The sequence below is a fragment of the Ctenopharyngodon idella genome, chromosome 13, assembly GCF_019924925.1.
Source record: "Ctenopharyngodon idella isolate HZGC_01 chromosome 13, HZGC01, whole genome shotgun sequence".
Taxonomy (NCBI): domain Eukaryota; kingdom Metazoa; phylum Chordata; class Actinopteri; order Cypriniformes; family Xenocyprididae; genus Ctenopharyngodon; species Ctenopharyngodon idella.
In genome coordinates this window covers 1,235,000-1,262,975 of record NC_067232.1, presented here as the reverse complement: position 1 = coordinate 1,262,975, position 27,976 = coordinate 1,235,000, and the positions used below count along the sequence as shown (strand labels likewise).

At 38.2% G+C, this 27,976-nt stretch overlaps 2 protein-coding genes across 3 annotated transcripts; one reads left to right on the top strand and one right to left on the bottom strand.

Moving 5' to 3' along the window:
• Nucleotides 1-25: 25 nt before the first annotated feature.
• LOC127524912 (glutaredoxin-1-like) lies at nt 26-2,877 on the top strand. The gene is made up of 3 exons (XM_051916955.1): nt 26-362; nt 707-822; nt 2,472-2,877. The coding sequence occupies exons 1-2, from the start codon at nt 159-161 to the stop codon at nt 818-820; spliced, it is 318 nt and encodes a 105-aa protein (XP_051772915.1). The 5' UTR covers nt 26-158; the 3' UTR covers nt 821-822; nt 2,472-2,877.
• Nucleotides 2,487-27,976, bottom strand: LOC127524905 (rho-related BTB domain-containing protein 3-like). Of its 2 annotated transcripts, none has more exons than XM_051916946.1 (11): nt 27,066-27,969; nt 25,673-25,913; nt 25,269-25,461; nt 21,599-21,756; nt 18,341-18,449; nt 15,999-16,385; nt 12,616-12,725; nt 9,700-9,802; nt 9,150-9,323; nt 8,523-8,689; nt 2,487-3,293 (listed from the first exon to the last, which is right to left on the bottom strand). In XM_051916946.1, coding segments are annotated over exons 1-11 (1,758 nt in total). In that variant the 5' UTR covers nt 27,068-27,969; the 3' UTR covers nt 2,487-3,179. The 2 variants fall into 2 exon arrangements, 1 of the variants encoding a protein (XP_051772906.1); XR_007933197.1 differs by having other exon boundaries at nt 3,158-3,293; nt 8,523-8,685; nt 27,066-27,976.

The following is a 27,976-nucleotide window of genomic DNA, read 5'->3' as shown; positions in this document are numbered from 1 at the left end:
CATTAGGTCCACAGAGGTGGAGCTGGACGTCATATGGCTCTGCGGTTGCGGTGAGCACCACTTCAAGGAAAGCGATTCACAAATCCCGGAAAGAATAGTTTCTTTTTCAACGAGGCTGACTCTAGTGGTGAACAGCTGTACTTTTTACGTCACGAACAATGGCAGAATTTGTTAAAGCTCAAATTAAGGGTGATAAAGTAGTTGTGTTTTTGAAGCCGTCTTGTCCTTACTGCGTACTGGCGAAGGATGTTTTGTCGAAGTATAGATTCAAAGATGGACAGCTGAACTTGGTCGATATCAGCGGACGCAGTGACACGGGCAGTATACAAGACTATCTGCAACAGATCACAGGCGCGCGCACCGTGAGTACTTTTTACATTTGAGCATTTGTGTTATATTATTAGACCGCCAGTCATTATGTAACAACCTACATTACATCTAAGTGTAATAAAAAGTGTAATGTGCGACTCTACATATGAACTTAAAATAACCCTTTTTAAAAAAAAAAAAACGGAACGTTTAGACGAGTCACCAAAGCGCATGACCAGCAGACGTGGCCATGATCATTGCAGACATTAATGAATTAATAAATATAAAGTAATTATTACAACTTAAAAAAATGCTTTATGAGTATCTACATGTTTATATTGTCATTTAAATTACGTTTATTTACACCTAGGCTTTTTTCTCCATGTAAAATGTGCAGGTTCCTCGAGTCTTCATAGGGGAAAAGTGTATTGGAGGAGGAAGTGATGTCGAAAGTCTTGACCGTTCTGGAGCTCTGGAAGGCATGTTGCAGGCAATCGGATCTCTGCAGTGAGGGTATACTTCACAGTTCTTCTATTGTAAACAATATACAACATAATTATACCAGTGCTTCTCAACTGGTTTTGCTTTAGGGCCAAGATTTGACATTGGACGTGGCCATTGTGCCAAAATTGTGTATTGTACACAAAAATATCCTTAAAATGTTTTCAAAAACTGCCTTTTCCCTCACCAGCCAGTAATTATGTTTCACTAAACACATCATGGTCAGCACAAAACATATTTGTCCATGCAGTCTGGCTCCAGTGTTATGAGATTATGGTTATTAGTATTTTGAAAAAAACCTGTCTGGCTCACAGTGTCTTTTAGCCTTCATCTACAGTAGCATTGTTTTTCTGATCTATATAAAATACATTTAATGACACATTATTACATTATTAATGTCATTTATATAGATCAGTGGTCACCACCCACCCGTTGAGAACAGCTGGTTAAGATTTAAAGGGATAGTTCAGCCAAAAATGAAAATTATCCCATCTTTTTTCAGACGAACACAATTGAAGGTATATTTAAAAATATCCTGGCTCTTCCAAGCCTTATTATGGTAGTGAATGGGGGGTGAGATTTTGAAGCTCAAAAAAATGCATCCATCCATCATAAAAATAATTCATACGGCTGCTGGAAGCTAGTTATTTTAGTTTATAAAGTTTTAAATATGGATATTTTTCTTACAAAACCCATCACTTCACTTCAGAAGGCCTTAATTAACCCCCTGGAGCAGTATGGATTATTTTTATGATTGATGGATGCATTTTTTGGGGCTTCAAAATCTCGCCCCCCATTCACTACCATTATAAAGCTTGGAAGAGCCAGGATATTTTTGAATATATCTTCGATTGTGTTTGTCTGAGAGAAGATAGTCATATACACCTAGGATAGCTTGAGGGTGAGTAAATCATGGGATAATTTTCATTTTTTGGCTGAACTATCCATTTAAGTCACAGACTCTGAGAACAAACACGCATCCTTCTAAAATGTCTTTATTCAGCATAAGATGAGGGTCAACAGAACTGGATTAGACTAAAGACAGCCAGAATCTACGTCGACCACACCAACTGCACTAACAGGCGATCCACATGCTGGATGCGTACTTTGTACGTTATTAGTTGAAATAAAAATCTCAGATGTAAATGTTACAAAAATAGTTGCATCAAATTCAAATCAATCTCATGGGGGGGGGGGGAAATAAATATTTGAAGTTTATTCAAGTCATATTGCTGGAGTAACCACTGAATTCATAAAGAAAGAAATCTCACCATGACAAAACATGGCTGACCATGAGAGTGAAATATCAATCTCTGTAATATAGAGAGTATAAGGTTGACCCTACCCTGTTTAATACTTTGGGGTTTAATCCATCGCAGAGGAAGTTTATTGCACCAATCAGGTGTAATCGTTCGTACAGAAGATACAGTATCCACATAGAAGAGATCTATATGACAATGTCGCATAGGATCCGCTCAAATCCAGTGAATTCACAGCTGTCCGCTTTATATCACAGGGTCACTGGTCAAAGTTCATGTGTAAATACAGTACATCAGAATCCACCTTTAACCCAGAGGTCAAACAAAGGTCTCTTTCATCCTGTATGTAAATACATCTCCAATTTGCATCCTCTGTTTTTCGCCCTCCCTTCCGGTCCGTAGGGCGTCAAGAAGGGGTCACATGATGCTACAGCGAGACTTGCGGATCTGCCGCCTGCGTTGCTGGTACTCACTGAGCTCCTGTAGGTAGCCTCTGGATGGCCAGCGCAGCCGCTCCACCTGCTCACGCTCCTCATCTGTCAAAAAAGCATCATCGGGACTTAGAAAGTACTGCAACAACATCTCCTGCAACCCACTTATTCAACGCATTTAAACGGAGCATTATATCCGTCCACCATATATCTCGCACTTCAACTGAAATTTAGGCTGAAAATAATGTAATTGTCTCTATAATGTCTATATGTGTTTCTTGTTAAGTGTAAAAAAAGATAATGCATGAAGAAATTATAAGGCTGCTTAAAAAACCTAAAGGGAGCTTGATGAAAAATAAAATGTTCCTGTCACTGTTTGCTTGTTGTATTCATTGACTCACAAATCTATACACAATTCATATTTGCCAAGTGTGTGTGCAAGGGCAGGATGTACTAATTGGGTGTTAAAATGATTCATTCGTTTCAAAAGTGACCTTACATTTGCTCTCAGTGTTTCATAATAAAGCTTTTGACAGAAGCCGGTAGTGATTTGCATGGGCTTGTCTGAAGCACCAGCTGTTCGGAGTGCTCACAGGGTGCTGGTAACTGGTTTTTGTAACAGTCAGAGATAATTGTGTGGGCATGTATTCTAATGTGCTTGAACATCCTTTCCAGGTGGTCAAGCGGGTGGCTCACCTGATAGCTCCAAGAAGTCAGGCTTGTGGCTGAAGATCAGGTAGTTATTGGCAATGAAATGGAGGAGCCAGACATATAGCTGGTCAGCGTTGTGACACTGTATGAGAGAGAGAGATCAGATAGAATGTTAACTAACAAACATGTTGGAAGTATGACAGAAGGTATTTTTGAAATGGCATACTACCATACAAATACTATTTTTAGCAAATTTGTAAGAAAATATTTTCTTCGGCAAAACCCAGTGACCAAATAAAAAAAAACAATGAACTAATATAGTTGATAAAATGTGTAATTTACGTTCTTAGCTAAAAATAACAAAAAGCTGAAATAAAATAGAAATATTAGGGGCCATTTACACGACACTGTTTTTAACTAAAATGGTTTTGGCCGTTCATTTACACAACAACAGCTTTTTCAAGGCCTGAAAATGCAAACTTTTGAAAACGGGTTTCAAAATGCAAGTTTTTGAAAGCGATACCGTTATCATTGCCGTGTAAACTACAAAAACACACATTTGTGAAAACGGTGATGTCATGTGCATGAGTATTACCAAAGTCCCTTTAAGACAAGTCATTTCACCCGGCGGCCATCTTTGAAACGGCTATTGGGCATGCAAGTGCAGCTCCTATCTCTTTAAATGGGGAAACATCAAATTCTCCAAAGCTTTTTGCCAAGCTTTCGATTAAATTTAATATTTGAAATCACCAATGAAATCTGACAACAACTGTCTCATACATTTTGTTTCTAGATGCTCAAATCATGACAAAAAAATGGTATTTTCGAGGCTGGATCAACCTAATGCACATGCGCTAAATGCGCGTCTCTTGTGTCTCATTTCGGAGGTGCACGTCTGACTGTTTCTATAGGAACCGGAGCTTCTAACGGCCGCTGCAGTGATGTGATGACTTTACCAATCGGCGATTGGCTCTTATTTAGAAGGCGGGACTTATTCCGCCATATTGCGCGTTTCACTTTCTCCCATTCATAATAATACGAGTGACGTGTCTTGTGTTATTCTATAGTCTTTGGTATTACGTTTTCAGTCTAGACCAATTTAGAGCAGACGTCACAGTTACGTCACTTGCAGCTGCGCACACATAGTGGTTGCAGAAAAATAGCGGTAGCAAGTGGAGGAAAATGTGAAAAATCCACAGAATAAGAGAAAAATGTTTTGTTGTGTCTTTGGATGTCAGAATCGGAATGCAAAAGATATAGACTTAATTTTTATAAAATACCGTTGTTTGAAGCTAAATGGAGACGTTTATGTTGCAAGTCACAGACAGGACTGATGAAACCTGCAATGATTAATCTACTATTAAAGCATGAATTTGATGTAAACAGTTAAGGCAGGAACACACCAAGCCGACGAACTAGTGGCGACGAAAACAGACTGCGGGGTTGGCTCACGTCGGCAGCGTCTGGGTCCAAAGTTGCCCTGACACACCAAACCGACGCTTGACACCCGACGGCCAAGTAGCACGTCCGTTCTGTGCCTGCGTAAGAAGAAATGCCCTTCTGTACCAGCAGGTGGCAGTAGCAGAACAGCCAATCAGAATGATCAGATGGCCCGACAGACTGACTGAGTTCCGACGCCGATTCAACGTGTTGAATCGGCCAAAAAAAAGCTGACGAGGACCAACTTCAGCCGACGGTGCGGAACACACTGAGATAACTTAGTTGACCGACGAACAAAAACTGCCCAGCGGCCAACCAATTGTGTTCCTTCCTTAAGTCTACATAATATTCACATATGCAGTTCATAGGGGAAATACATACATAGCAGTTACAGCATGAAATAATATTTAAACCTATAACATTTTACATAAATAACTTTTAAACATAGCCTTTAACATTTTTATTTCACAATCCTGACTTTTTTTCTTGCATTTGCATGTTTATATCTCTCCGTTCGGACTTTATAATTCGCAATTGTGAGTTTCTAACACAATTCTGAGGGGGGAAAAGTCAGAATTGTGGGATATAAACTTGCAATTCTGAGGAAAATAGACAGAATAACGAGTGAGATATAAACTCAGATTTGCGTGAAAAAAAGTCAGAATTGTGAGATATAAACTCGAAATGAACTTTTTCATTGTTTTACTCTGTGACTTCCATAGACTGCTACTGCAGAACTGTCATTTTCTGCAGCCAAGTAGGCTCCACCCACAAAAAAACGTCATCGGTGTTTGCGAACACATAATGGGTCTATAGGCGCGTAGTTTTTCTTTACAAAGTGACATCTCCAACTAGTGGCCTGGCATGAATAATACAGCGTTTTTAATCGTTTTCGCGGATCCGTGTGAACATGGATCGTTTTGACAACGTTGTTGTCTGTAAGCGAAAAAGCGTTTTTAGTACAGGTGCTGGTCATATAATTAGAATATCGTGAAAAAGTTCATTTTTTTATTGTAAATTATTTTAAAAAATGAAACTTTCATATATTCTAGATTCCCTACATGTAAAGTAAAACATTTCAAAAGTTTTTTTTTTTTTAATTTGTTGATTAGAGCGTACAGCTCATGAAAGTCCAAAATCCAGTATCTCAAAATATTAGAATATTTACATTTGAGTTTCATTAAATGACCATCCCTACAGTATAAATTCCGGGTATCTTTTGTTCTTTGAAACCACACTAATGGGGAAGACTGCTGACTTGGCAATGGTCCAGGAGACAATCATTGACACCCTCCACAAAGAGAGTAAGTCACAGAAGGTCATTACTGAATGGGGTGGCTGTTTACAGAGTGTATATCAAAGCATATTAAATGCAAAGTTGACTGGAAGGAAGAAATTGGGTAGGCAAAGGTGCACAAGCAACAGGGATGACCGCAAGCTTGAGAATACTGTCAAGTAAAGCCAATTCAAACACTTGGGAGAGCTTCACAATGAGTAGAATGAAGCCGGAGTCAGCGCATCAAGAGTCACCACACTCAGACATCTTCAGGAAAAGGACTACCAAGCCACTTCTGAACCAGAGACAACGTCAGAAGCATCTTACCTGGGCTAAGGAGAAAAAGAACTGGACAGTGAACAGTGGTCGAAAGTCCTCTTTTCAGATAAAAGTAAATTTTGCATTTCATGTTGAAATCATGGTCCCAGAGTATGAAGGAAGACTGGAGAGGCACAGAATCCAAGCTGCTTGAAGCCTAGTGTGAAGTTTCTGAAGTCAATAATGATTTGGGGGGGCGTGACGTCTGCTGGTGTTGGTCCATTGTGTTTTATCAAGTGCAAAGTCAATGCAGCCATCTTCCAGGAGATTTTGGAGCACTTTATGCTTCCATCTGCTGACAAGCTTTATGGAGATGCTGATTTCCTTTTCCAGCAGGACTTTAGCACCTGCCCACAGTGCAAAAACCACTTCCAAGTGGTTTGCTGAGCATGATATTACTGTGCTTTATTGGCCAGCCAATATGCCTGACCTGAATCTATGGGATATTTTCAAGAGAAAGATGAGAAACAGTCGATCCAACAATATACAGATGATCTGAAGGCTCAATAGTGCCTCAGCAGTGCCACAGGCTGATCACTTCCATGCCACACTTCACTGATGCTGTAATTTGTGCTAGGAGCAAGTCATTTGCTGTAATATGTCCTGCCGATCAAGTATTGAGTGCACAAAAGAACATACTTTAAAGAACTTGAACTTTTCTGTTTTGCAAATCCATTTTTTGATTGATCTTAGGAAATATTCTAATATTTTGAAATACTGGATTTTGGACTTTCATGAGCTGTACGCTCTAATCATCAAAATTAAAAAAAAAAACTTTTGAAATGTTTTACTTTACATGTAGGGAATCTAGAATATATGAAAGTTTCATTTTTAAAAATAATTTATAATAAAAAAATGAACTTTTTGATGATATTCTAATTATATGACCAGCACCTGTATATCATTGTTGTGTAAACGTATACCCTTAGATGAAAAACTTAAAATTGGAAATGTTGCCTTGGGGGCTAATTGAAATAAGTTTTAAGTTGAAGCACGAAAATTAAATTGAAATAAAAACAAATTAAAAGTAAAAAAAAACTGAAAAAAGTGCAAAAAACTATAAAAGCACAAAACAAAATTACTAAAATTAAAATGAAAACTGAAAATATATAAATAAAAGCTAATTCAAAATATATATATAAAAAAATACTATAATAGTATATAAATAATACTTTTAATAATAATTTTTTTTAAAAACTGGTAGAATATAACTGAAACACACTGCCCATATTGTATCCCATGTTGCATTGTCCTTACTTGGCTCAATGAATTGGACTGCCAAGGTTACAGCATTTTTACACAAAAATTGGATAAAAATGTAAAATATGCAACCATATTTATTTACAAGACGGTTCAAAAATGTATTGAATAAAGTACTAGCATACTACTTACTGAATACTGTTCAGTAAACAGGCATTATGCACTGATACATGTTTCAAACAGTAATATGCTTCATTGTACTGTATGACTTCACTACATACATTTGTCACATGACTTCATATTGTTGCATATATGAATTAGCAAGTGGCATCCAGTTAGCATCGCTGAAATTAAAAATAATATTAGGTCTGAAAATTTACAGGTGTGAGTTCAGTTATAATATGTGGCTGTCACTACCGTAAATTAACTGTGAACGTAACGTATTAAAGGGTTAGTTCACCCAAAAATGAAAATTCTGTCATTTATTACTCACCCTCATGTCGTTTCAAACCCGTAAGATCTTCGTTCATCTCCGGAACACAAATTAAGATATTTTTTTATGAAACCCAAGTTTTTTTTTTATCCTCCATAGAAAGCAACGTAATTACCGTCATTCAAGGTCCAGAAAAGTAGTAAAGACATTGTTGATTTAGTCAATATGACTACAGTGGTTCAACCTTAATGTTATGAAGCAACAAGAATAATTTTTGTGTGTAAAAACAAAACAAAAATAACGACTTTATTCAACAATTCAAATGGCGGTAATTATGTTGCTTTCTATGTGGGATAAAAAAAAAACCTTTGATTTCATCAGAAATATCTTAATTTGTGTTCCAAAGATCAACAAAGGTCTTACGGGTGTGGAACGACATGAGGGTGAGTAATTAATGACAGAATTTTCATTTTTGGGTGAACTAACCCTTTAAGGACTTTAAGGACTCAAATACAGCACTGACAACCGCATTCTGCTTCTATGGCCTTTATAACATGCTTCCTTAAAAACAATAATGTTCATTTCTCTTCCGTATATAGTTGTACTTTTATAGTGTTGTTATCAGTCCAAAGCACTCAAAGCAAATGAAACCTTCAAAAGGTAATCAAACACACCTCTGTTGACATAGAGATGCAAAGACTCACCTTTGCTCTCCTCAGTAAGCGAATCACGCTGATGCCCGTAGACGCTAGCTCTCGACTGGGCATGTTCTGAAGGTACGCGCACACGCATACCTCACACAGGTGCTGCAGCCGTTTCACTTGGTACATCTCTGCGCAGACGAGCACGGCCATGGCCTGCAACACACTGGCTGAACACACAGACACACACCACCGTCAATCACCTCTTGATTCTCCCTCCACCACCCATCCATCAACCTCGGCTCATATTCGCCCACTGTCAATCAAGCTGTCTTTATTTGCATATTTTTCTCAACAGTGTTTTTTAATGTCCTTGATATAAAGAGCAGAGCATCCATCACACTCTGATTGACAGAATGAGTGAAGCAATCTGACATACTAAACCTTCATTGTTATATGAATCACTACATGTCATTGTGATTGAAACACCTGGATTATGCCACACTATACAGTGAATATACACTTCATAACATTAAATATATTATTACTTAAAGCGGTCTTTGATTATGATTATGAATTTTTTAACTTTTTTAGTGTGTAATGTTGCTGTAATGGAAGGGCATGAGGGTAAGTAAATGATGACAATTTGCATTGTTATCCCTTTAAAATCCTTTAAAACCACATCCTTACCTGGACAGCAGGTGTCAGTGTAGAGGTACTCCAGGAAAGCTAGGAAGGTATCAGACGAGACTCCGTGGATTGGCACCACACGACTTCGTGCCTCTGCGTACTTTCCACTAAACATGGCGGCCATAACATCGCAGCGGGCCACAAGCACGGCTCTGTGCGCTGGCAGCACACTTCCTGAAACCAGACGCACAGATGACCTCTTGAACACATTTACACACATGGGGTCAAGCATTACAGAGGAGCTCTGACACTTACACAAGCCCTTCTCTTGTACTTACAGTACCACTTTAAACTCAGAATCAATGTGGCATTGTGTGTGTGTTTCAGGGTTGTTAAATAAAACTAAAATGATTAAAAATCATTAAAATGTTGCCTTAGCAACTAACTAAAATAAATGAATAAAAAGTTGAAGTACTAAAAAATAAAAGCTAATTCAAAATATTAAAAGCTACTTATACACTATAATTTATACACTATAATTAGTGTATAAATAGCACTAAAATGACTGTTTACATGTCCATGAACATGCAGGGTTAGCATTGAATCTTGCCTTGCACCATGAAGATGACATCAGAGTACAGAGGAGAATTGAAGAGGCCTCCCAATGTCAAAGGACCTTGTTGAGAGCGGGGTGTGGGTGTGTCCCTGGGGGCCTGCAACCAGAACGAATCGACACTGCAGTGCACAATTTGAGGCGATGAATACCGTTAGTACCTTGAATATTTATAATTCAATAAACCAGGTCAGCCAGGAAAAATTAACAGTGGATTCACTACAGTAACACCAACTGCAGGTATGATATAATGAAAGAATGGTTGGGAGGGAGCATGAAGAATCATCTTCACACATGAATTGGCACCTGACCTTCGTGGAGTCCAGACTTTAAATTAATTGAAAGTCTTTGGGATGTGCTGGAGGAGACTTTACAGAGTGCTCACCTCTTGCATTTTCAATAGCCTACAAGATCTTGACCAAAAATTGATGCACCTCTTGATGGACATAACATCGATTCACAACATTTATTTCCACAATGCAAGAGTCAAGCACTCTGTAAAGTTCACTCCAGCACATCCCAAAGATTTTCAAAAATATGATTCTTCATGCTCCCTCCCAACCATTCTTTCACAGTTTGAGCCTGATTAATCTTGACATTGTCATCCTGGAAAACGGCCATGGTGTGTCTCCCAACATGGTTGTTTAAGAAATGAAAAGCTACACACTCCATCAATTAGGGTTAGAAGAACTGTTGCCAAACATATAACATGCTAGAAACATAATAATCACTGCAATAATGATCCAGACGTAGATATACACATAAATATACACATATATATATATATATAGGTAACACTTTATTTTACAGTGTCCTTGTTACATATGTTACATGTACTTACCATAGTAATAACAGTAAATTATGCATAATTACGTGCTACTAACCCTCAACCAAACCCCTATCCTACCCTAACCCTATAGTAAGTACATGTTGTTAATTAATATTAATCTAAACTTAAATATATAATTATACTGTAACAATGACACCTTAAAATAAAGTGTAACCTATAGATAGATAGATAGATAGATAGATAGATATACACACAACATAACACAAATTAACAACAAACAATAGTTTACATAATAAGTATTATTATTAGAATCGTTATAATAATATACTTATTTTATAATTATTTTATATTACACATTAAATATAATAATAATTAGGACTGGGCATTAAGACCATATATATACCATTATATAATGATATAAAGTGCCTATTGATAGATTTTGCTATTTGCGTATACTGCAGTGTGTAAATGTATCTGCTGCGCAGTGCAGGACTGCTTAAAGTTTTTGACACATTTGAAAAGGTAGAAATTTAATGTTTTAAACAACTAAGGAAAAAGAGAAAATTACACACTGATCTTGACTGAATAACTTCAGCAGCTTTAAAAAGGAATAACTGTAAAATTTAATAAATTCATGTAATGAAAACTCTCCAGTGTATTGTATTTACAGTTGATTTGATCATATCAACCACCTATAATAATATAAATTATATTTTAATTATAATATAATTATTTATAATGTATTAACATAGATTAACAAATGCTAATTTTTCTCAGTAACACACTTATTATTGGTTGCAGAATAAATTCAAAGGTGAAAAATACCAATAATAGTAATAAAATCCCAGAATAGAGAATTTCTGGCATTGGTAGGAACTATTGGATTTTTCTTAGTGCTGCAACCACACCAAAAAAGTGTCTTAAGACTAGTCTTGTATCAGCCAGCGAAACAAAAACAGCCAGCCAAACAAACTCAGACTGCATCCGAAATAACATACTCCCCTTCTATATAGTAGGCGGAAAACAGTATGTGACAGTTTTTGGATAAAAATCCAAAATACTTGGATAAAAAGTACCCGGATGACCTACTTCTTCCGGCAAGATTGCATACAATAGAGTACCTCAGAGATGACGTGTTTTTGTAGGCCAACCCGGAAGTTAGCGGCGCACGGGTTCCCTCGATCGAAAGCCTATGCATTTTTCCCACAGACTTTTGGAAAATCGCAAAAAATAAGCTCTGTGTTTAACAAAGGGTTATGACACTTACACGTTTTGTCTATCAAGATAATCTTTACAAGTTAACACAATATTTATACATTTTGAAGCCTAAATAAAGTCGTCAGATATAAAAAGCTAACAGTAGGCTATAAACGGACTACAGCACACCATGGTCGCGGATCAACGTCACCACCACCAAGCTTCCTCAAACTTTATTTAAAAAACAACTTTATTTAAAAACATGCTCGCTGATTATGATCTGCGCTGTGTATGAATACTTATCCACTTTTTCATGAGAAATGCTGTCCAAATGTCCTGTTTGTCATGATGACGTCTAAAGTCGCCGCCAAAGGAAGTAGTCCCTTTTAGCAACCGCCGTTTTTAAGACACAATAAAGGTTTAAAAAATAAAATCACAAGCGGGTTATAACTGGTGTGTTTTATGTCATAGATCAAAACGTAAAAATATTTAGAGGCTTTGTTAACCACAGACCTTATTTCAGGCAATTTAGCAAAAACCCATTCAAAAAACCCATTGACTTTAGGGCGATGGAACCGGAAGTCCTAAAATGCTAACTCGCTTCCGGGTTTTGCCTACAAAAACACGACATCCCTGAGGTACTCAATAGACACTTTACTATCCCTTGATGCCACGTGAGAGGATTTGTGAATGGCAGTGAAGCGACGCAACTGACGCTGGTAGGTCACGTGATAATGACAACATGATGAATGTATTACGTCCGGATTACATTCATACTACACACACTCATACTATAGAACATACTTTTTTAGTGGTCGCAAAGTAAGTACTTATTCAAAATAATTACCTACTCAAGAGAGTATGCGATTTCGGATGCAGCCTCAGTTCTATAGATCCAATCAGCGTCCTGTCTGTCAGAGTGATACCTTTTCTCTCCCAACAAATGAGCGTATCCTGTCCATCAGCTGAGCCACGGCCAAAGGGTTTTTCAGTTTTTCAGCGATGGCTTCCTCGAGGTATTCCCATTCCCAGGCCCCTGCGAAGAATACACATCACCAACACGCACTGACCCATGAACGCATCCTGCATTAACTGGCTGTTCGGCTGACTGTGGAGTAAATCTCGTCCTTTTACACTGGCTGCTCAGATCTGCTGGAGTTTAACTAACAGTTCAACCTCTCAAGGTTGGTGGATTCAGTTACAACTTTAAAAACAAGGCTGTCAGAGACTTTTCTCAGCATTCTCTTCTCGATATACTATAATATGATATAAAAGGCTACAAATAAGGTGATGGTAGCCTACAGCCGTTTTCCATAAAAATCAAATTGTAAAAAAAAAAAACTTTTCCCACCTTGGTGACAGCTAAGACAATGAAACCAATATTTAACTTGTTATATTAACTGTTATTTCACAGTGAAAACCACGTAAAAATTTTCATCCATCACAGTTCAGCAGATATAATATTAACCTAGCCTTATTCGTAAATCTGTCTAGACAGACTGAGCGGGGTTTGATCTGAAAGAAACCACGAACAACGAGTTTCCGTGTATCATTTCCGTTAATGTAACGACTGCCCTTGGCTCACTGGATGAAAATGGCCTCTGCAAAATCACACTATATATCAGCGGGGTGAGATGGTCTCATCAGTATGGGCCTCACCTTCTCACCTTCTGTGCATGGCCTATTCTGATAAATGAGTCTATAATATCCATTCCTGTTTTCTGAACTGTTAAAGCCTCCTGATTGAGATGCATGTCCATCCTTCCAGCCTCCATTTTGCATCGGAGGTCCCATAGAACGAGATACGGGAGGTAATATTCCCGGCTTGTGAGGAATGCATATTGTGGCAGGCTAATACGAGCATAGAATCGTAATTGTGTATTTGGGTGAATGTCATGAAAACATCCAGAACACCCTTCAGAAACGTACAGAATACACTTCAGCCCAAAATCAAAAGAAAAATATTTTTCATGCCATATGAAGGTGATTATCCCTCATTAAAAAGTCTGAAACATAGCAAAAGTAACATTACGTGTTTAAAATAACATGAGATAGGCCTATAATAGGCTGTTCCAGTTCACATGGAGTGCATCACCTTTTGGAGGCAGCCATGTTGAGATCACATGACCAGCTGAATACTACTTGCTTTATCTTGGTAACCTCCCGACACTTCAGCTCACAGAATAAATTAGACATGGCTGACTGTGAATAGCACATTTCTAACACAGCATAATAAACTGAAAACGTTTGCTTATGCATGCATGATGCTGTATTCACACCACTAGGTGTCAGTAATATTGTATGTGTTGTGTAGCCTATACCCTGCCGTACCCTGGGATCGGTAAGATTCTTACTGTTTTTAAAAGAAGTCTCTTATGCTCACCAAGGCTGCATTTATTTGATAAAAAAAAAACAAAAAAAAAACAGTAATATTGTGAAATATTATTACAATTTCAAATAACTGTTTTCAATGTGAATATATTTTAAAATGTAATTGACAAAGCTGAAGCAAATCATTCTAATAATAATGTTGAAAACAGTTGTGTACAATTTATCAGGATTCTTTGATGAATAGAAAGTTCAAAAGAACAGTATATTTGAAATAGAAATACTTTTACAATTAAAGTCACAGTTACAATAACTTAGGACGTTAAAGGGGACCGATAATGCCCCTTTTACAAGATGTAATATAAGTGAAGTATCTGTGAAGTTTCAGCTCAAAATACCCCACAGATCATTTATTATAGCTTGTCAAATTCGCCCCTATTTGGGTGTGAGCATAAACACGCCGTTTTTGTGTGTGTCCCTTTAAATGCAAATGACCTGCTGCTCCTGGCCCGCTTTCCAGAAGAAGGAGGAGCTTTAACAGCTCGTGCTTCAGTTGCTCAACAACAACAAAGCTGGAGAATCTCACACAGCCAAAATGATGATTGTCAGTAACGGTGTTCAACCTTACATTGTTCAAACCAGAGTCGGACACTGATGGAGAGACTCAGGAAGAAGTTACAACTTTTAGAATGCATCTGGACGTTTTTGAATGGTTAGTGGATAAATGTATGTAGTTGCTGTGGAATTGATTCAAACCCATCGACTAGCATGTGCCGTCATGTTAACCTTTTGTGCAAATCCAGCGTTGAATTGACCCTCGTTTGTGAAGAAGTCCGGCGTAAAATGATGGCAGGGCAACAACACTCTACTACAACAACTCTTTCTCTTCTCTAAAGCAGCCCAACATGGCCTCATTCCCTTTGTTGCGTGTTCCCTGGGGCAGGGTTTATGTAAATTTTAGGGACACATGTTTTTATGTTCATACAAATATTTACACGTTAAGAAATTTGCTGGAAAAAAAAAAGTGAGAGGACTTTTTTTTTTTTTTTTTTTTTGCTGAGTATATATAATAATGTACATCTTCTGGTTTCTCTCTTTCATTTTCCTCATCTGCATGTACAGTCACACACACACTTAAGCAGAAAAACAAGCGCACACACACAAACACAGAGATCTCTCTGTCCTCCCAAGCATGGTAATCAGTCCCACAGCTCCAGGGTCTTATAGAGCGGACTGCCGTCATACAGGCACGTGTAGAGAACCATAAATCAGACAGGCCTTAGACACAAACAAATAGCCTCCAAACTAAAGTCATTTTAATTTTGAAAGCATCCTATAAAAATCCTCCTTTTCAAACAAAAGAAAACACAATTGCAGAGCTCAAGAGATAAGGCAGAGAATTGGAGAGAAAATTTTAACCGTAACTCAATTGAGATGCCTAAACCAGCAGAACCGAGGAAGAATTTTCACACTGTTTCCTTCAATAATGCTAATCTCGCTTCATATTTACGGTTGTGACAGGATTGAACATGGAAAAAGAAACATCGCCAGCACACCAGCAATAAAAGAAGCTCTACCCAGAGGACATTAGCTCTTTCATATCTCAGGAGAATTAGGTTCTCTAAAATGAAATGAAATGAAAAGAAATAAAATAAATGATTATTAGTCTTTTTTAATAGCTCAGGAAAATTAGGTACTCAGTAAATAAAAAAAATATTCACATTCACATTGATTACTAGTGTATTTTAAAAAAAAAAAAAAAAAAAAATCAGGATCCTTGAGCAAAGGTCTCCATTTGCTCTTCATTTACTCTCATTTTAGTCTAACAGAAACAGCTGAGTTATTAAAGAGATCTCATCTGTGATCTCATCTTATGTAAATGAAAAGCTATAAACATCAATATATTGCAGCCTTTATCCAACAGTATTTGCCTTGAACAACATCAGCCGTAATATCGCAAGCAGTGCACGTTCTCTCTCACCTCTGTAAAGAAACATTAACGTCTCCCACAGGCATAAACACAGCAGAGGGTCCTTCACAACCAGCCGTGAGAGGTGTCCAGGAGGATGCCCGTCGGCTCTGGCTAGATCTTCTACACCTCCATCCCAGGTGGACAAAAGCGAGTGGGGGCCATCTCTTTCCCTACAGGTGCAGCGCGAGACGGGCCTTTCCCAGGCTTGCCGTCCCACCAACAGCTGTCTGAAGTATGGGCTGACGGCACACAGAACGGACGCATGTGCCCAGCCCAGCTCCTTCCCAGAGTCCCCCGCGTAGAACGCAACGTCTGCGAACTGAACGCCGCGTTCGAGAAGCCACTGCAGGTCCTGAGAGAAGCTGGACTCCTCCACTCTCACCGGGGGAAGACGCGCTGGAAGACATGGAGATGTTATAGAACAGCTTTAATGCTCAGATGTGGCTCTTTCATTGCTCATTCATATTCATTCATATATCAACTTCAGATCTCAGATGTTTCTGCTTAAAAACCTTCAAATAGACACAAATGAGACTAGGAGAGAGGAGAAATGAGTTCAAAGTGAAATCTCTGACTTTTGATTGCAGATGTAGGTGTCTTGGCTGTATTTTTTGATCAAACATACAGTAAAACAGCTATATTGTGAGTCAGTCAGATGTTCTTTATGTGTCAGTAAATCAAACCAGTGACTAAACGGTCAACTTCACATTGTTTCTCTTAGTAGGATGAAAATAATCTGTTATTTAAACTGTGCTTAAATTATATATAGAAAGCAATCAAAGAACGCTCCCTTTGCAATCGCTGGAGCTGTCAATCAAACAGCGGAGTTTATCAGTGACTGAGTTCTGGACTCGCGCCAAAACTCCTATTAAAATCAACAAAACTCTTATTTACATCATGTTTGCACTGTTATGATGAAAGCATTCGTGAGAGTGCAAGAATCGAGTTGCAACGACGAGATCGCTGCATTCATGCGCTCAACAACATGCCTGTAATCGGCTACAATGTTCATCACTGCAACCTTTCACAACACAATCTAAATATAATGCTATAGATCTAAATATATTACTATAATCAACACTTTTCATGATTAGTTAACCTTGAGAGCTGTAATAGTAAAAACGTACTAAAAGTTTTCGAGAGATTTCCACATGTAATACTTAGCTATTTCATATGCAAAGATGTTAGCCAATCACAGCAGTGGGCGTTTACACTGAAGTCTCACAGCAGACACGCCCCTTAAAACAGAGCGTTCAAATAAGAGCGCTAAAATCAGGGTAGGAAAAATACCTTTTATTTCTAAATTATGACCATTTTTGATGTAAAAATCATTCTAACATTATAAGTGCACCCCATGAAACATTATAAAACAATACAACAATGCAGTTCATGACCCCTTTAAAGTCCCTAATATTGCTCACAACTGTTCCATTGAATTTAAATGCTGTCTAGAGAAGCAACCAAACTGCTCTAATTTGTGGTTATTGTTTCCTGTAGAGAACTTCTGGAAGTACAAAAGGATGTGAGCGAGAGGAAGATAAAAGGAAGAGGTGAGAGAGAGGGAGAAACAAGGTGAGCTAAGCAGAGGAGGATGATTTTTTAGTATGATGGAAATAAGGTGGAGAAAGAGAATGATGAGACAAGCAAAGCAGACAAGACAGGATGAGTAAGGGATACTGTAATAAGACGGGAGCAAAAGGAAAAGTGACGTGAAAGCAAATCCAAAATGAGGGAAGAGCACATTAACACCAGATGTTAAAAAGAAATAGAACAAGTACAACAAACAGATGTTGTTTATTCATCATGTCTGTATTATAGGCACATTTTTGATATATTACTGCTGTACTTTTATGCACTCGTCCATAACCATTCATTTGAGGCCACACCAATGGTTTCCCAGCATTCAATACCCTTCATATTTTATGGGCTGTGCTCTATAAAAAGAGCCTAAGTGGTGCTGGAGCCACACCAGCAAACTACAGAAAGCTTTGGCTTCTCTTTCTAAGTGTCACTGCTGGTAGCAATGCTCATCTTGTGCAGAATGCTACTAGCCTTCATCAGACAATCCTTTTATCTAAATGTCAGACAAGTCAATTGACTCAGTTACTGATGAATATTGCCATTTTGTGCATATTGTGCTGCCCGACTGCTGTGCAGAGATTAAGATAAAATGCCCAGCAAATTGCAAGTCGTTATTAGTGAGATTAGCCAAAATTATACAGGTTTGAAGGGAAACAGAAAAATCTAAAGATGCCTAAATATCCTTTAGTAAAATGGGAGGTCGATTTCAAATACAAACACTAGACACAAAATGTACATAATAATGAGGAAAAATCTCAACAGCCACTAACCTGGCTGGTCCAAATGAGGGGGGCGGGGCTCGTTAAGCCTGTGACCCCGCCGTTTGTCTGGCCGTTCTTTGGCTTTCTGCTTCAGACACTGAATCATGAAGTATTCCAGCTGTATGAAGATTCAAAAGAGAGCATGTAAATAACATTTAAATGTACCACAATCACACCAAGACCAAATATGGTGGGATATTTGTGGTTATTTAGATTAAGTGCACTGTCAGAAAAAAATTAGGGGTACAACAACTTGTCGCTGAGGCAATACCCTTAAAAGGACAACTTTGTACCTTAACTACCCCCCAGAAAGGTGCATAGGCCTATTAGTACCCAAATTTTGACAGTTTTTTGTTAGATGCTATGGGAATTGAGTGTGAATAGTGGTAGATACAGTTTGCCCCAAGTTTAAATAGCAACAAACAGCATTTTGTTTAGACTATGTGCAAATAGTGACTGATTAGCGATAAATGTTAAATAGGAGTGATATGTGCAATATGAGTAAATTGTCTGAACAGTGGTTCACGGAGTTCGCAATGTAAATAGACACTGTTGACATTTTAAATTCACAGAACATCAATAAAACAATCTGGATTTCATACATGTTCAATACAGCATCTGTGACGCACTCCTAATTACCACAGAAAATAATTTTCGGCTGGCAATATATAAAAAATGAACAAAAATTTACAGTTTTGCACTTACAGAGGAAGTCTATGGGGCAAGATTGGCAGATTAATGAAAGTAATCCACCTTGGTTGAGTTCCAAAACATATAAACAGCCTTGTAAAACAAACTCGTGACTATGATGACATCAGTTACTGCTTTATTTATTTAGAAATTATTTTATCTTGTATTTTACATTGCATTAGTCAAAAAGTAAAGCGTTCCCAATAATTAAATTACTGTCAGATGTGTTGCTGTCTGATAAAAGGTGTTTATGTAAAGATCCAGAGAAAACAATTTTTATTATGTCAAGATCACAAGAAAATTAAGACCACACAAAAAATAAATATTAAGTCATGAACATGAGAAAATAACTCATCAGAATATTAAGGTAAAAAAATAGAATATATTAATGGATGGTTTCTTAGAGCTTCATTCAAATTCTGCAAATTTGTGCGCATCTTAATTGGTATCATTAAATTGCAGGAATGCATGATACATCTGCACTACACCAGTTATCTGTTGAATTTTTTTTTGATTTAATATTTTGCCACCTTGGAATTATAAGGTTCCATCTGCATTCTGAGCGGTTTTGAGATAATGAGCTTCAAAATTTTTGCATTCTGCGACAACATAAATATGTTATGCGCCCTCTAGTGGCCTAAAAGAACAAACTATATAAACTGAAACAAATGGCTCCTACACATTCCATTTGACTCTGTAGATAGAACCTTTTTGTTTTCTAAATAAAAGGTCTCAAAATGCACATATAATGTAAATCAGTTGTCACAGAATAAGAATATGTGAATCATATGTAAATAACGATTATGTGATTATAATAATATGTGAATAACGATTATTTATTGACCAATATTGGATATTTTGAGGTTTACATCATCATCTAGCACTAACATAAAGCGATAATGATATTATTACTAATATTTAACCCTTTAAAGGCACATTATGTAAGTTTCGCCGCTAAGTTTCGCCGCTAAGTTTCAGGCACACTGAACGCACTCTAATACAGGGACACGAAAGTGGTGCATCTGTGTACAGGGAGTGTAAAGCACTGGACAAGGTCTGTTCCACATCAGATAGGGGAACCCCGAACTTAGTGATTCAGGCAATTAGGGCTCATATATTTGTTTCCTGTTCATTCCATTTTTATTCTTATGTATTTGTTTCCTTTTCATGTAAAGCACTTTGAATTACCATTGTGTATGAAATGTGCTATATAAATAAACTTGCCTTGCCTTGCCTTACGGGTGTGGAAGGACATGTGAGTGAGTAATTAATGACAGAATTTTCATTTTTGGGTGAACTAACCTTTTAAAGGCGCTGTATGTGATTTCTCAAATTCGTTGTTGAACACTGTTGATATTTGAAATCAACCCAAACAAACCAACCCCTCTCTTCATTGCTTCGCCTCCAAAACTCACACTCCAATACTAACCACCCTGCTCCGAGTCGGTCTTAAACCACAGCCCGATCGCTGCTGGCATGTGAGGCAAATGTACTACCAACGACGCTAAACACTTCATTCTCTAGCGGGCGTCAGTGTGCAGTAGTTTAACTGCAAAACTCTCACACACGCAATGCGAGTAGATGCGAGTGGATAGCTGTCGCTTCACGAAAAATAAAACGCAGATGATGAACAAACGACAAGGAAGCACAAAAATACAAACAAGTGTTTGTTGTTAGTCGCCAACAGCACAGCAGCTCCAGACCATCAAAACCCAGTGTACTCACATGAGAAGGAATCAAAGTAGCCTCCATGTCTGTTTTCAGGCCTTCCCGCTTAGCTCTTTCCAGCGCTGGAAAGCTTTTCTAATATAAACGCGGGTCCTAAAGCGCTTGCCCAATCATAAACCTTCATTCCAGTGATATTCTTTTGAGCTGTTTTGTATTGTGTCCCATCTCTCGTTCTGCAGTTATTTTCAAATCTCCCTCTTGCTCATTCTCTCTCCTCGATCGTCATACGCCCCCTAATGCTGATTGGTTAGACGTTTGTTGTTGGTATCGGCCCGACTAACTTCCAAACAGTGAAAAAATGTATACCCCACCTTTAAGGATAATGCAAGTACACAAGTCAACAAAATATATAACATTGTTCTAGTGGTTTTTGGATATTTTAATCCAAAAATCTTACATATTATGTCTTTAAGCATTCTTTCTTTAATGCCTTGCCCCATAGACTTTAATTGTAAAAGCATTTCTGTAAACATGTTTTGCTTGTGTTTACAAGCATAAGAATGAGAAAATGATTGCCTCCTTATTGCATGTGATACAGTAGATACTGTTGAGAAACCTTAAACGCTCTCAAAATATAAATTCTAATTAGCCATTTAGCAGAAGCTTTTATCCAAAATGACTTACAGTCCACTTATTACAGTCCCTCTGGAGCAACCAGGGTTTAAGGTCTCAGTGGTGATGGATGGGTTTTATGTTTCACCCCAGACATGGAGTTTATAAATTACCCCTTACAAGGTTTGAACATCCAACCTGGTGGTTACCAGCCCGGAACCACTAAACCTCAAGTACAGTTCCTCTGCATGCTAATGACACTTCTTAACAATGATTAAGAGAGAAAGAGACACTTACCACACTGCCAAAGTAACGACCCACAAAAAAGTTGTTTAGAGAGGGCAGCTCCAGGTAAGTGGCCCCCAGGTCCCTGGACAGCTGGAGCCCCTCACTGTGGGGCACACAGCTGCTCCAGTCGGACGCACACAGAGGACATGTGCACGGCGGGCCTTCATCTGTGGATGATGACAGTGGGGAACACAACATAAAAGTGATATATGCATATGCAAACGAATTACTGATGCACAGTACAAATGACATTTGTAGAGCAAGGGGCCAAATAAAGCAGGCAAACATCTAGACCCGTACTGACAGAGAGAGAGAGCACATAACATTCAGAGCCATGTCAACAGGCAGGCATATGGAGCGACGGAATCAGAGTCTTTATTACGTAACAATGCATGCCAGCTCAAGTTTATACCAGCGTAAATTTAAACTCAGTATGTGTTTGTGCGGACGGGTGGAGAGAGTGGCAGTGACAGAATGAGAGAGCGGGATAGCTGGATAAAAACAAAGTGTGTGTGTGTGTGTGTGTTAGGAGGAGTTGGCCGGCTAGTAGGGTGAATGCCTCAGGGAAAAGAAGAGCCAATAACATGATAGAAAGGAAAGACAGCTAAATGGAGAGAGAGAGATAGATGGAGTGAGAATGGAAGAGTGGAAGAAAAAGACGTGAACAGGGCACGGGCAGGAAGAGGTATGAATCACTGTAGCCAATAAAAGAAAAACCCCGGAGAAATGGAAAAACATGTACTGTGTGAGTATGTGTGAGCCTTTTAGGCCATGTTTACAGTCTCATTTTACCTCAGGTCTCTCCACGGCCGAACAACAGGAAATACAGCACGATCATCATGGCATGAATTCATTAGCATAAATATTACTTTTGCTCACATTTAGAGTATTAGAAATAAACAAACCACTAAGTGTAAGTTCTAAAGGTATAGTTCACCCAAAAATGAAAATTCTCTCATTATTTACTCAACTCATGTTGTCCAAAACTGTATGACTTTATGTGGAACTCAAAAGAAGATATTTTGAAAGTCTGAACAACATTGGGCCCAACTGACTTTCATCGTGTTTTTTAAATATCTTCTTTTGTGTTCCTTAAGGTATGTTTACATGCACTAATTTTTCATTTTCAGAATGAATGTTCTGTTATGAACCCTAAATGTTGCAATCCGTTTCACCTATTCCTTTATCACATATTCCGCACATGGCATTACATGTATTCAGAACAAAATTTCAGTGCATGCGTAGTCGCTACCTTCAGAATTACGATAATGTCACCAGCGCTGCTGTGAGCATTTTTGCTTGAAGACATGTCAAAAAGAAAAAGAAGAGGTTTTTAGCAAATATGAAGTAAATATACAGTCTCTCTGACCAGTTCATAAGACATGAGATGAATAAACATACGAAATTCATCTTATGTAAAATGTATATAAACATAGGCTATGCATCACGGGACTGCACAGTGTGCAATGTAGCCTATTTTTGAATTTGATTAAGAAAATAGTCAAATTGAAATGTGTTTACATGCTTAAAGCTGCAGTCCGTAATGTTTGCCTCTTTGTCGCCATCTCTGTTTGAAACCTGCAATTGCAGTTGTTTGCGGAATTATCATCTTTATGTGGGTTGTGCCTCAGCACGACTTCTCAGCGCAGATGAATCTAATGTTTGCTGTCAGTCACCGCATTCGTGTGGATACTTTACTTCAGAATCACAGATTGTAGTCTTGAAGTATGACCAAAGTAAGAATTTTTACTGGAAAATGTCATCTGAACAAGTAAGTAACAAACCTGCCACTTTTGTTCCAACCAACTGAGGAAAAAAAAGCATCATGTCAAACCGAGCAAATAATTATTATTGTTATACTTTGTTCTCAAATTGTTAATGTTAACAACAGCATTGTGTGACTATGTGTATTTAGTGTGTGTTAGTGTTACCTGTAGATTTCAATTTCTGTACACAATCTAATAATTTGTCATACCATACATAAGTTTAATTATTGCAGCTGCTGTGAGAAAAGGCTATAAATGATCCGCTTCACATGCGATATAGCCTACTAGTTGGGACTCGTTCTTTATGTAAACAGATGTGACGTAATGACGCAAAGACGAACGGCGGCATGCTTGAATTTCCCGCGAAAACCCACCAGTATTACCCGAATTATAAAACATAATTACAAGCTTACTGTTGTGAACTGGGTAAGGTAAGAAAATAGTTTTGAACACTGGCTGGTTATGTACTTGCTCAAAAATTGATTTTGGATAATTTTTAAAGTTAAGGACAGCAGCTTTAATTTTTCCTGTTGATCGGATTATTTCAGATCTACACCACCCCTTTCAATCCGAAATTTCATTCATATCGAGCTTAATTGGATCAATTGAGGTGTTTACATGAAAGTCATCAATCTGATTATAAACAGAATATTTGTCATACAGGTTTAGAAGGACATGAGGTAGGCTAAATGATGACAGAATTTTCATTTCATTTCATTATCCCTTTAAACTTTGTGCATAATTTATTCTGCATCATTTGTAATACAGACATGCTTGTTGCTTTTCTAAGTGATTGAACGTATGATTCCCACCTGTACAAACCACCTACTGCATATCAACACCCTGTAGCATCAAACTCAGCTTTGCACAGGCAAGCAACACTCACATTATCATAAAATATAGTTATGACAAGCAAAACTTTACGGCAGTTTTGTCAGCTGAGCTCCCTTAACATTATTTTTTTCTGTAAATTACCAACACATTCACATGTTCGCAGTTCTCTAATGTTGGTTAATAATCACATGACATGCAGGTAAACCAAATATTTAAAATAAAAACAAATGAAATATTTCTGTCTTAGCAAGTGTTTTTATTTCAATTGTTTTAAATTTATATTTTTTATTATTTAATTAATTATTAGCTTTTCATCAACTTGCGAACCCCAGTTTGAGAAACCCTGCGCTACAGGAACTTTTTGCAAGTCTTAAACAAACCCATCGTATTCGTTTGTCCTCCATTATCCTTCAGGGATAAATGATGTAGCTGGATGGAATCACATCTTGATGAATTATACATCTCAAAGGTCATGCAGTGAGCAGAGAGCTGCCGCTTTCACAGCGAATGGAGCCAAATCTGTGGTCTAAGTGCTTTGAGTCTATAAATGTTTACCTATGAGCATATTCAACAAACGCTCACGGCGCAACCCTGCTCAGCACATCAAAAGAGCGCCAAATCTCTGCTCGATCAGACTTTCTCCTTTTCCTTGAAGTCAGAAGCTTCTCATATGCTGCGTTACTTTTGAAGATCAGTAATGGTTAACCAGTTCAACACCACAGTACCATAGTGTTCCTATACGTTTCATCCATTTTAATTAATTGAATGTTGCATTTTGTCATTTTAGGAATGTTTAAAAGTCAATTTAAGTGTCTAATACTTTGATTGACATGAAGTAATTAGGCTTAAATGCACACCATCATTATTACTTGACATTATTTCCTCTGCTTACAGTACTTAAGCTCACATTCCATAAGCAAAACCATATAAGCCAATTTTTAACTAGAGTTTAGTTAAATTGTTTCCATTAAGGCCATTATCTCCCACATCTGCACTGCAAAAGGCTTTTCTTTAAAACTTCATAATAGAGAAAAATACCTTAAACAAATGCAATGCAGAAACAGACAATCACGTCTCACCATTTAGTCTCGCCCCAATGGCTACCAGAATCACAGGAAGACCCCAGTGCCGAAGAAGAGGGCGAAGTCTTGGAGCATAGCCGTTTCTGACCTGCTGAAAGGCCAGTTTGTCGTTGACCGAGTACTTAATGACCACGATGTCGGCCTGCTCCAGAACGTTCCGCACGCTCGCCCAGTCACTGTCCAAGAGGTCCTGTGATTAAAACGAAGGATGAAATGACCTGGGATGCTAAGAGGGCATATCTCAGTAGCTCAGCATCTGTTCCACCAATCAGCTTATGGATATCATTAAATTCCTCTAAGTCTTCCAATCAGGCAGAAACAACTCCCTTGCAAGTGTCTGCAGAAACCCTAATCCTGCTTTTGAATTCCATCATCCCTCTCTCATTCACTCTGTTACTCACCCAGCTGGGACAATCTCGCACCATCACTCTGACATCCCCGAATACTCTAGACTGGTACTCCATAAACGCAGGATTCAGGGGATGCCTTGATGGTGTCATTGAGTTTGGATCCAATTCCCGAGCTCCGTGGCCCAGGTAACTCCACAACAAACCACCTTGGACCTGTCCCGGGCCGGCCGTCTCATCCCCAGCACCGACGCCCCCAGGACACTCACTACCCAGGGCGACTATGTGTATAGACCTGCAGCAGTTTAAATTACAATCCAACCATTTGTCTTTATATAAGCAGTCACAACCCACAGCTTTCACACAAAGTCATTCACTAACTCTCTCTACACTGTGAAAATGTTTGTAATTTTTACAGAAGAAACTCCAAAAATGCTACAGTAAAAACCTGTTAATTGGTTAACTGTAAGTTAACTGTGACCCTTGACCACAAAACCAGTCATAAGTCGCACGGGTATATTTGTAGCAATAGCCAACAATACATTGTATTGTTCAAAAACATCGATTTTTCTTATATGCCAAAAATCTATAAATATAGAAAAAATGTATTTTTGTGGCTAGATATGCATTGCTAAGGACTTGTATCTCAGCCAAATATTGTCCTATATCCTAACAAACCATACATCAATGGAAAACTTATTTATTCAGCTTTCAGATTATGTATAAATCTCAATTTAAAAAAATTTACCCTTGTGACTGGTTTTGTGGTCCATGGTCACATATACGGTGAATAACTGGCTTAACATTGCATTAAATGTAATTTTAGCATAAAATACCTTCAAATGTATGGTTTTATATATATATAATATATATATATATATATATATATATATACACACACACACACACACACACACACACACACATATAGTCTATAATATAGTCTATATTTTACTCATTTTACTGTTAAATACTGTTAAAGATTAAAAAAAGATGTAAAATAACAATTTAATGAGAATGTTTAGTATATAATACATCAGACAATACATTTTTATGGTAAAATATTACAAAGTTTTTTTTTGTTTTGTTTTGTTTTTATGAGCATTTTTATTGCTAAAATATGTAGGTCCCGGGACAAAATGTAATAATATACAGTTAAGAGCCCAAAATGGCTTTTATTATTATTGCATGTTATAGTGCATTAATATTTGCATGCACTATAGTAGGCACATACACGTTATTACAGTATACGTCTATTTATCTACCATTTTCTATATACATATATAATAATTGCTGTTATTAAGCTATTATTACTGCACACGCAACCTATGCATGCGTGCACAGTAACAGTGCATTGATATTTATGTCAGGGTACTGTAGCATACCTGTCAATTTTGCGCTATTGGGGCTTCAGTCATGGCAAAGCAAGAGTCATATGCATACTTACATGATCACAACAGCCGTCCGCTGGAACAAGGCTCGTAGAGCACGTACTTCAGCGGCGGGCTTTCACATCAGTCTCCGGCTGTTTTCCGCAATGAAGGTCGGACACGGTACAATCCGTCAGCAGAATAAAAAAGCGAACGGTTCATTCATTAAACACGCGCTGTAAAAGTGAAAGAGTGTCAGGTGCGCAATGATCCGGCTGTAAACACACACATCCAGGCAGAAAAGATCCAGTGGATCCTGCGCTAGAAGAAACAAGTTCATACTCCACCGAAAACAGGGATCCGGCGCTTCCCGGGACGCATGGCACGATCTGAGCCCTGAAACCAGACGTCACTTGAGCATAACGTCAAAGCTCATGGGTCAATGAGATAAGAATCTAGAGGAAAACAAGAAAGAGCAGCGCGAGTGGGTGCCTCCTGACTCAGCAAACGATCGGACGGACGTGGACACTTGCTGTCCACACCGCACACATGGGCTGCGCACACAGGCTTTTCGTGTTAGTGCTGTGCCTCTGCTGTCTTGTCTGTTCAAACCAATGGCACTTTCAGTCATTAATACATGATATTAGAGAGTCTTTGACTGTTACTCCTAACAAATAAAAATGCAGTCTCACCGCAAGCTCAATCAAGTGCAAAACCAACTACATAGCCAGATTTTCACAAGCATATGACGCTCGCTGGTGCAAAACACATCGGTTTTGGGCCCCTGGGAGCCCCCCACAGTCCTTCAGTGCACTAGCCAAAGTCAAAAGAGCCCACCGCCATGCCTGAGCTGAGACATGGCAGGGGTCCGTAGGGGCATCCAGAGGCCCTTTGGGTGTGAGATAACAATATTTATGCTTCGCTTTCACAAGCAATACTAATTAGACATGCTGCATGCTGACACCACTGCATGACGTGACCCACACAA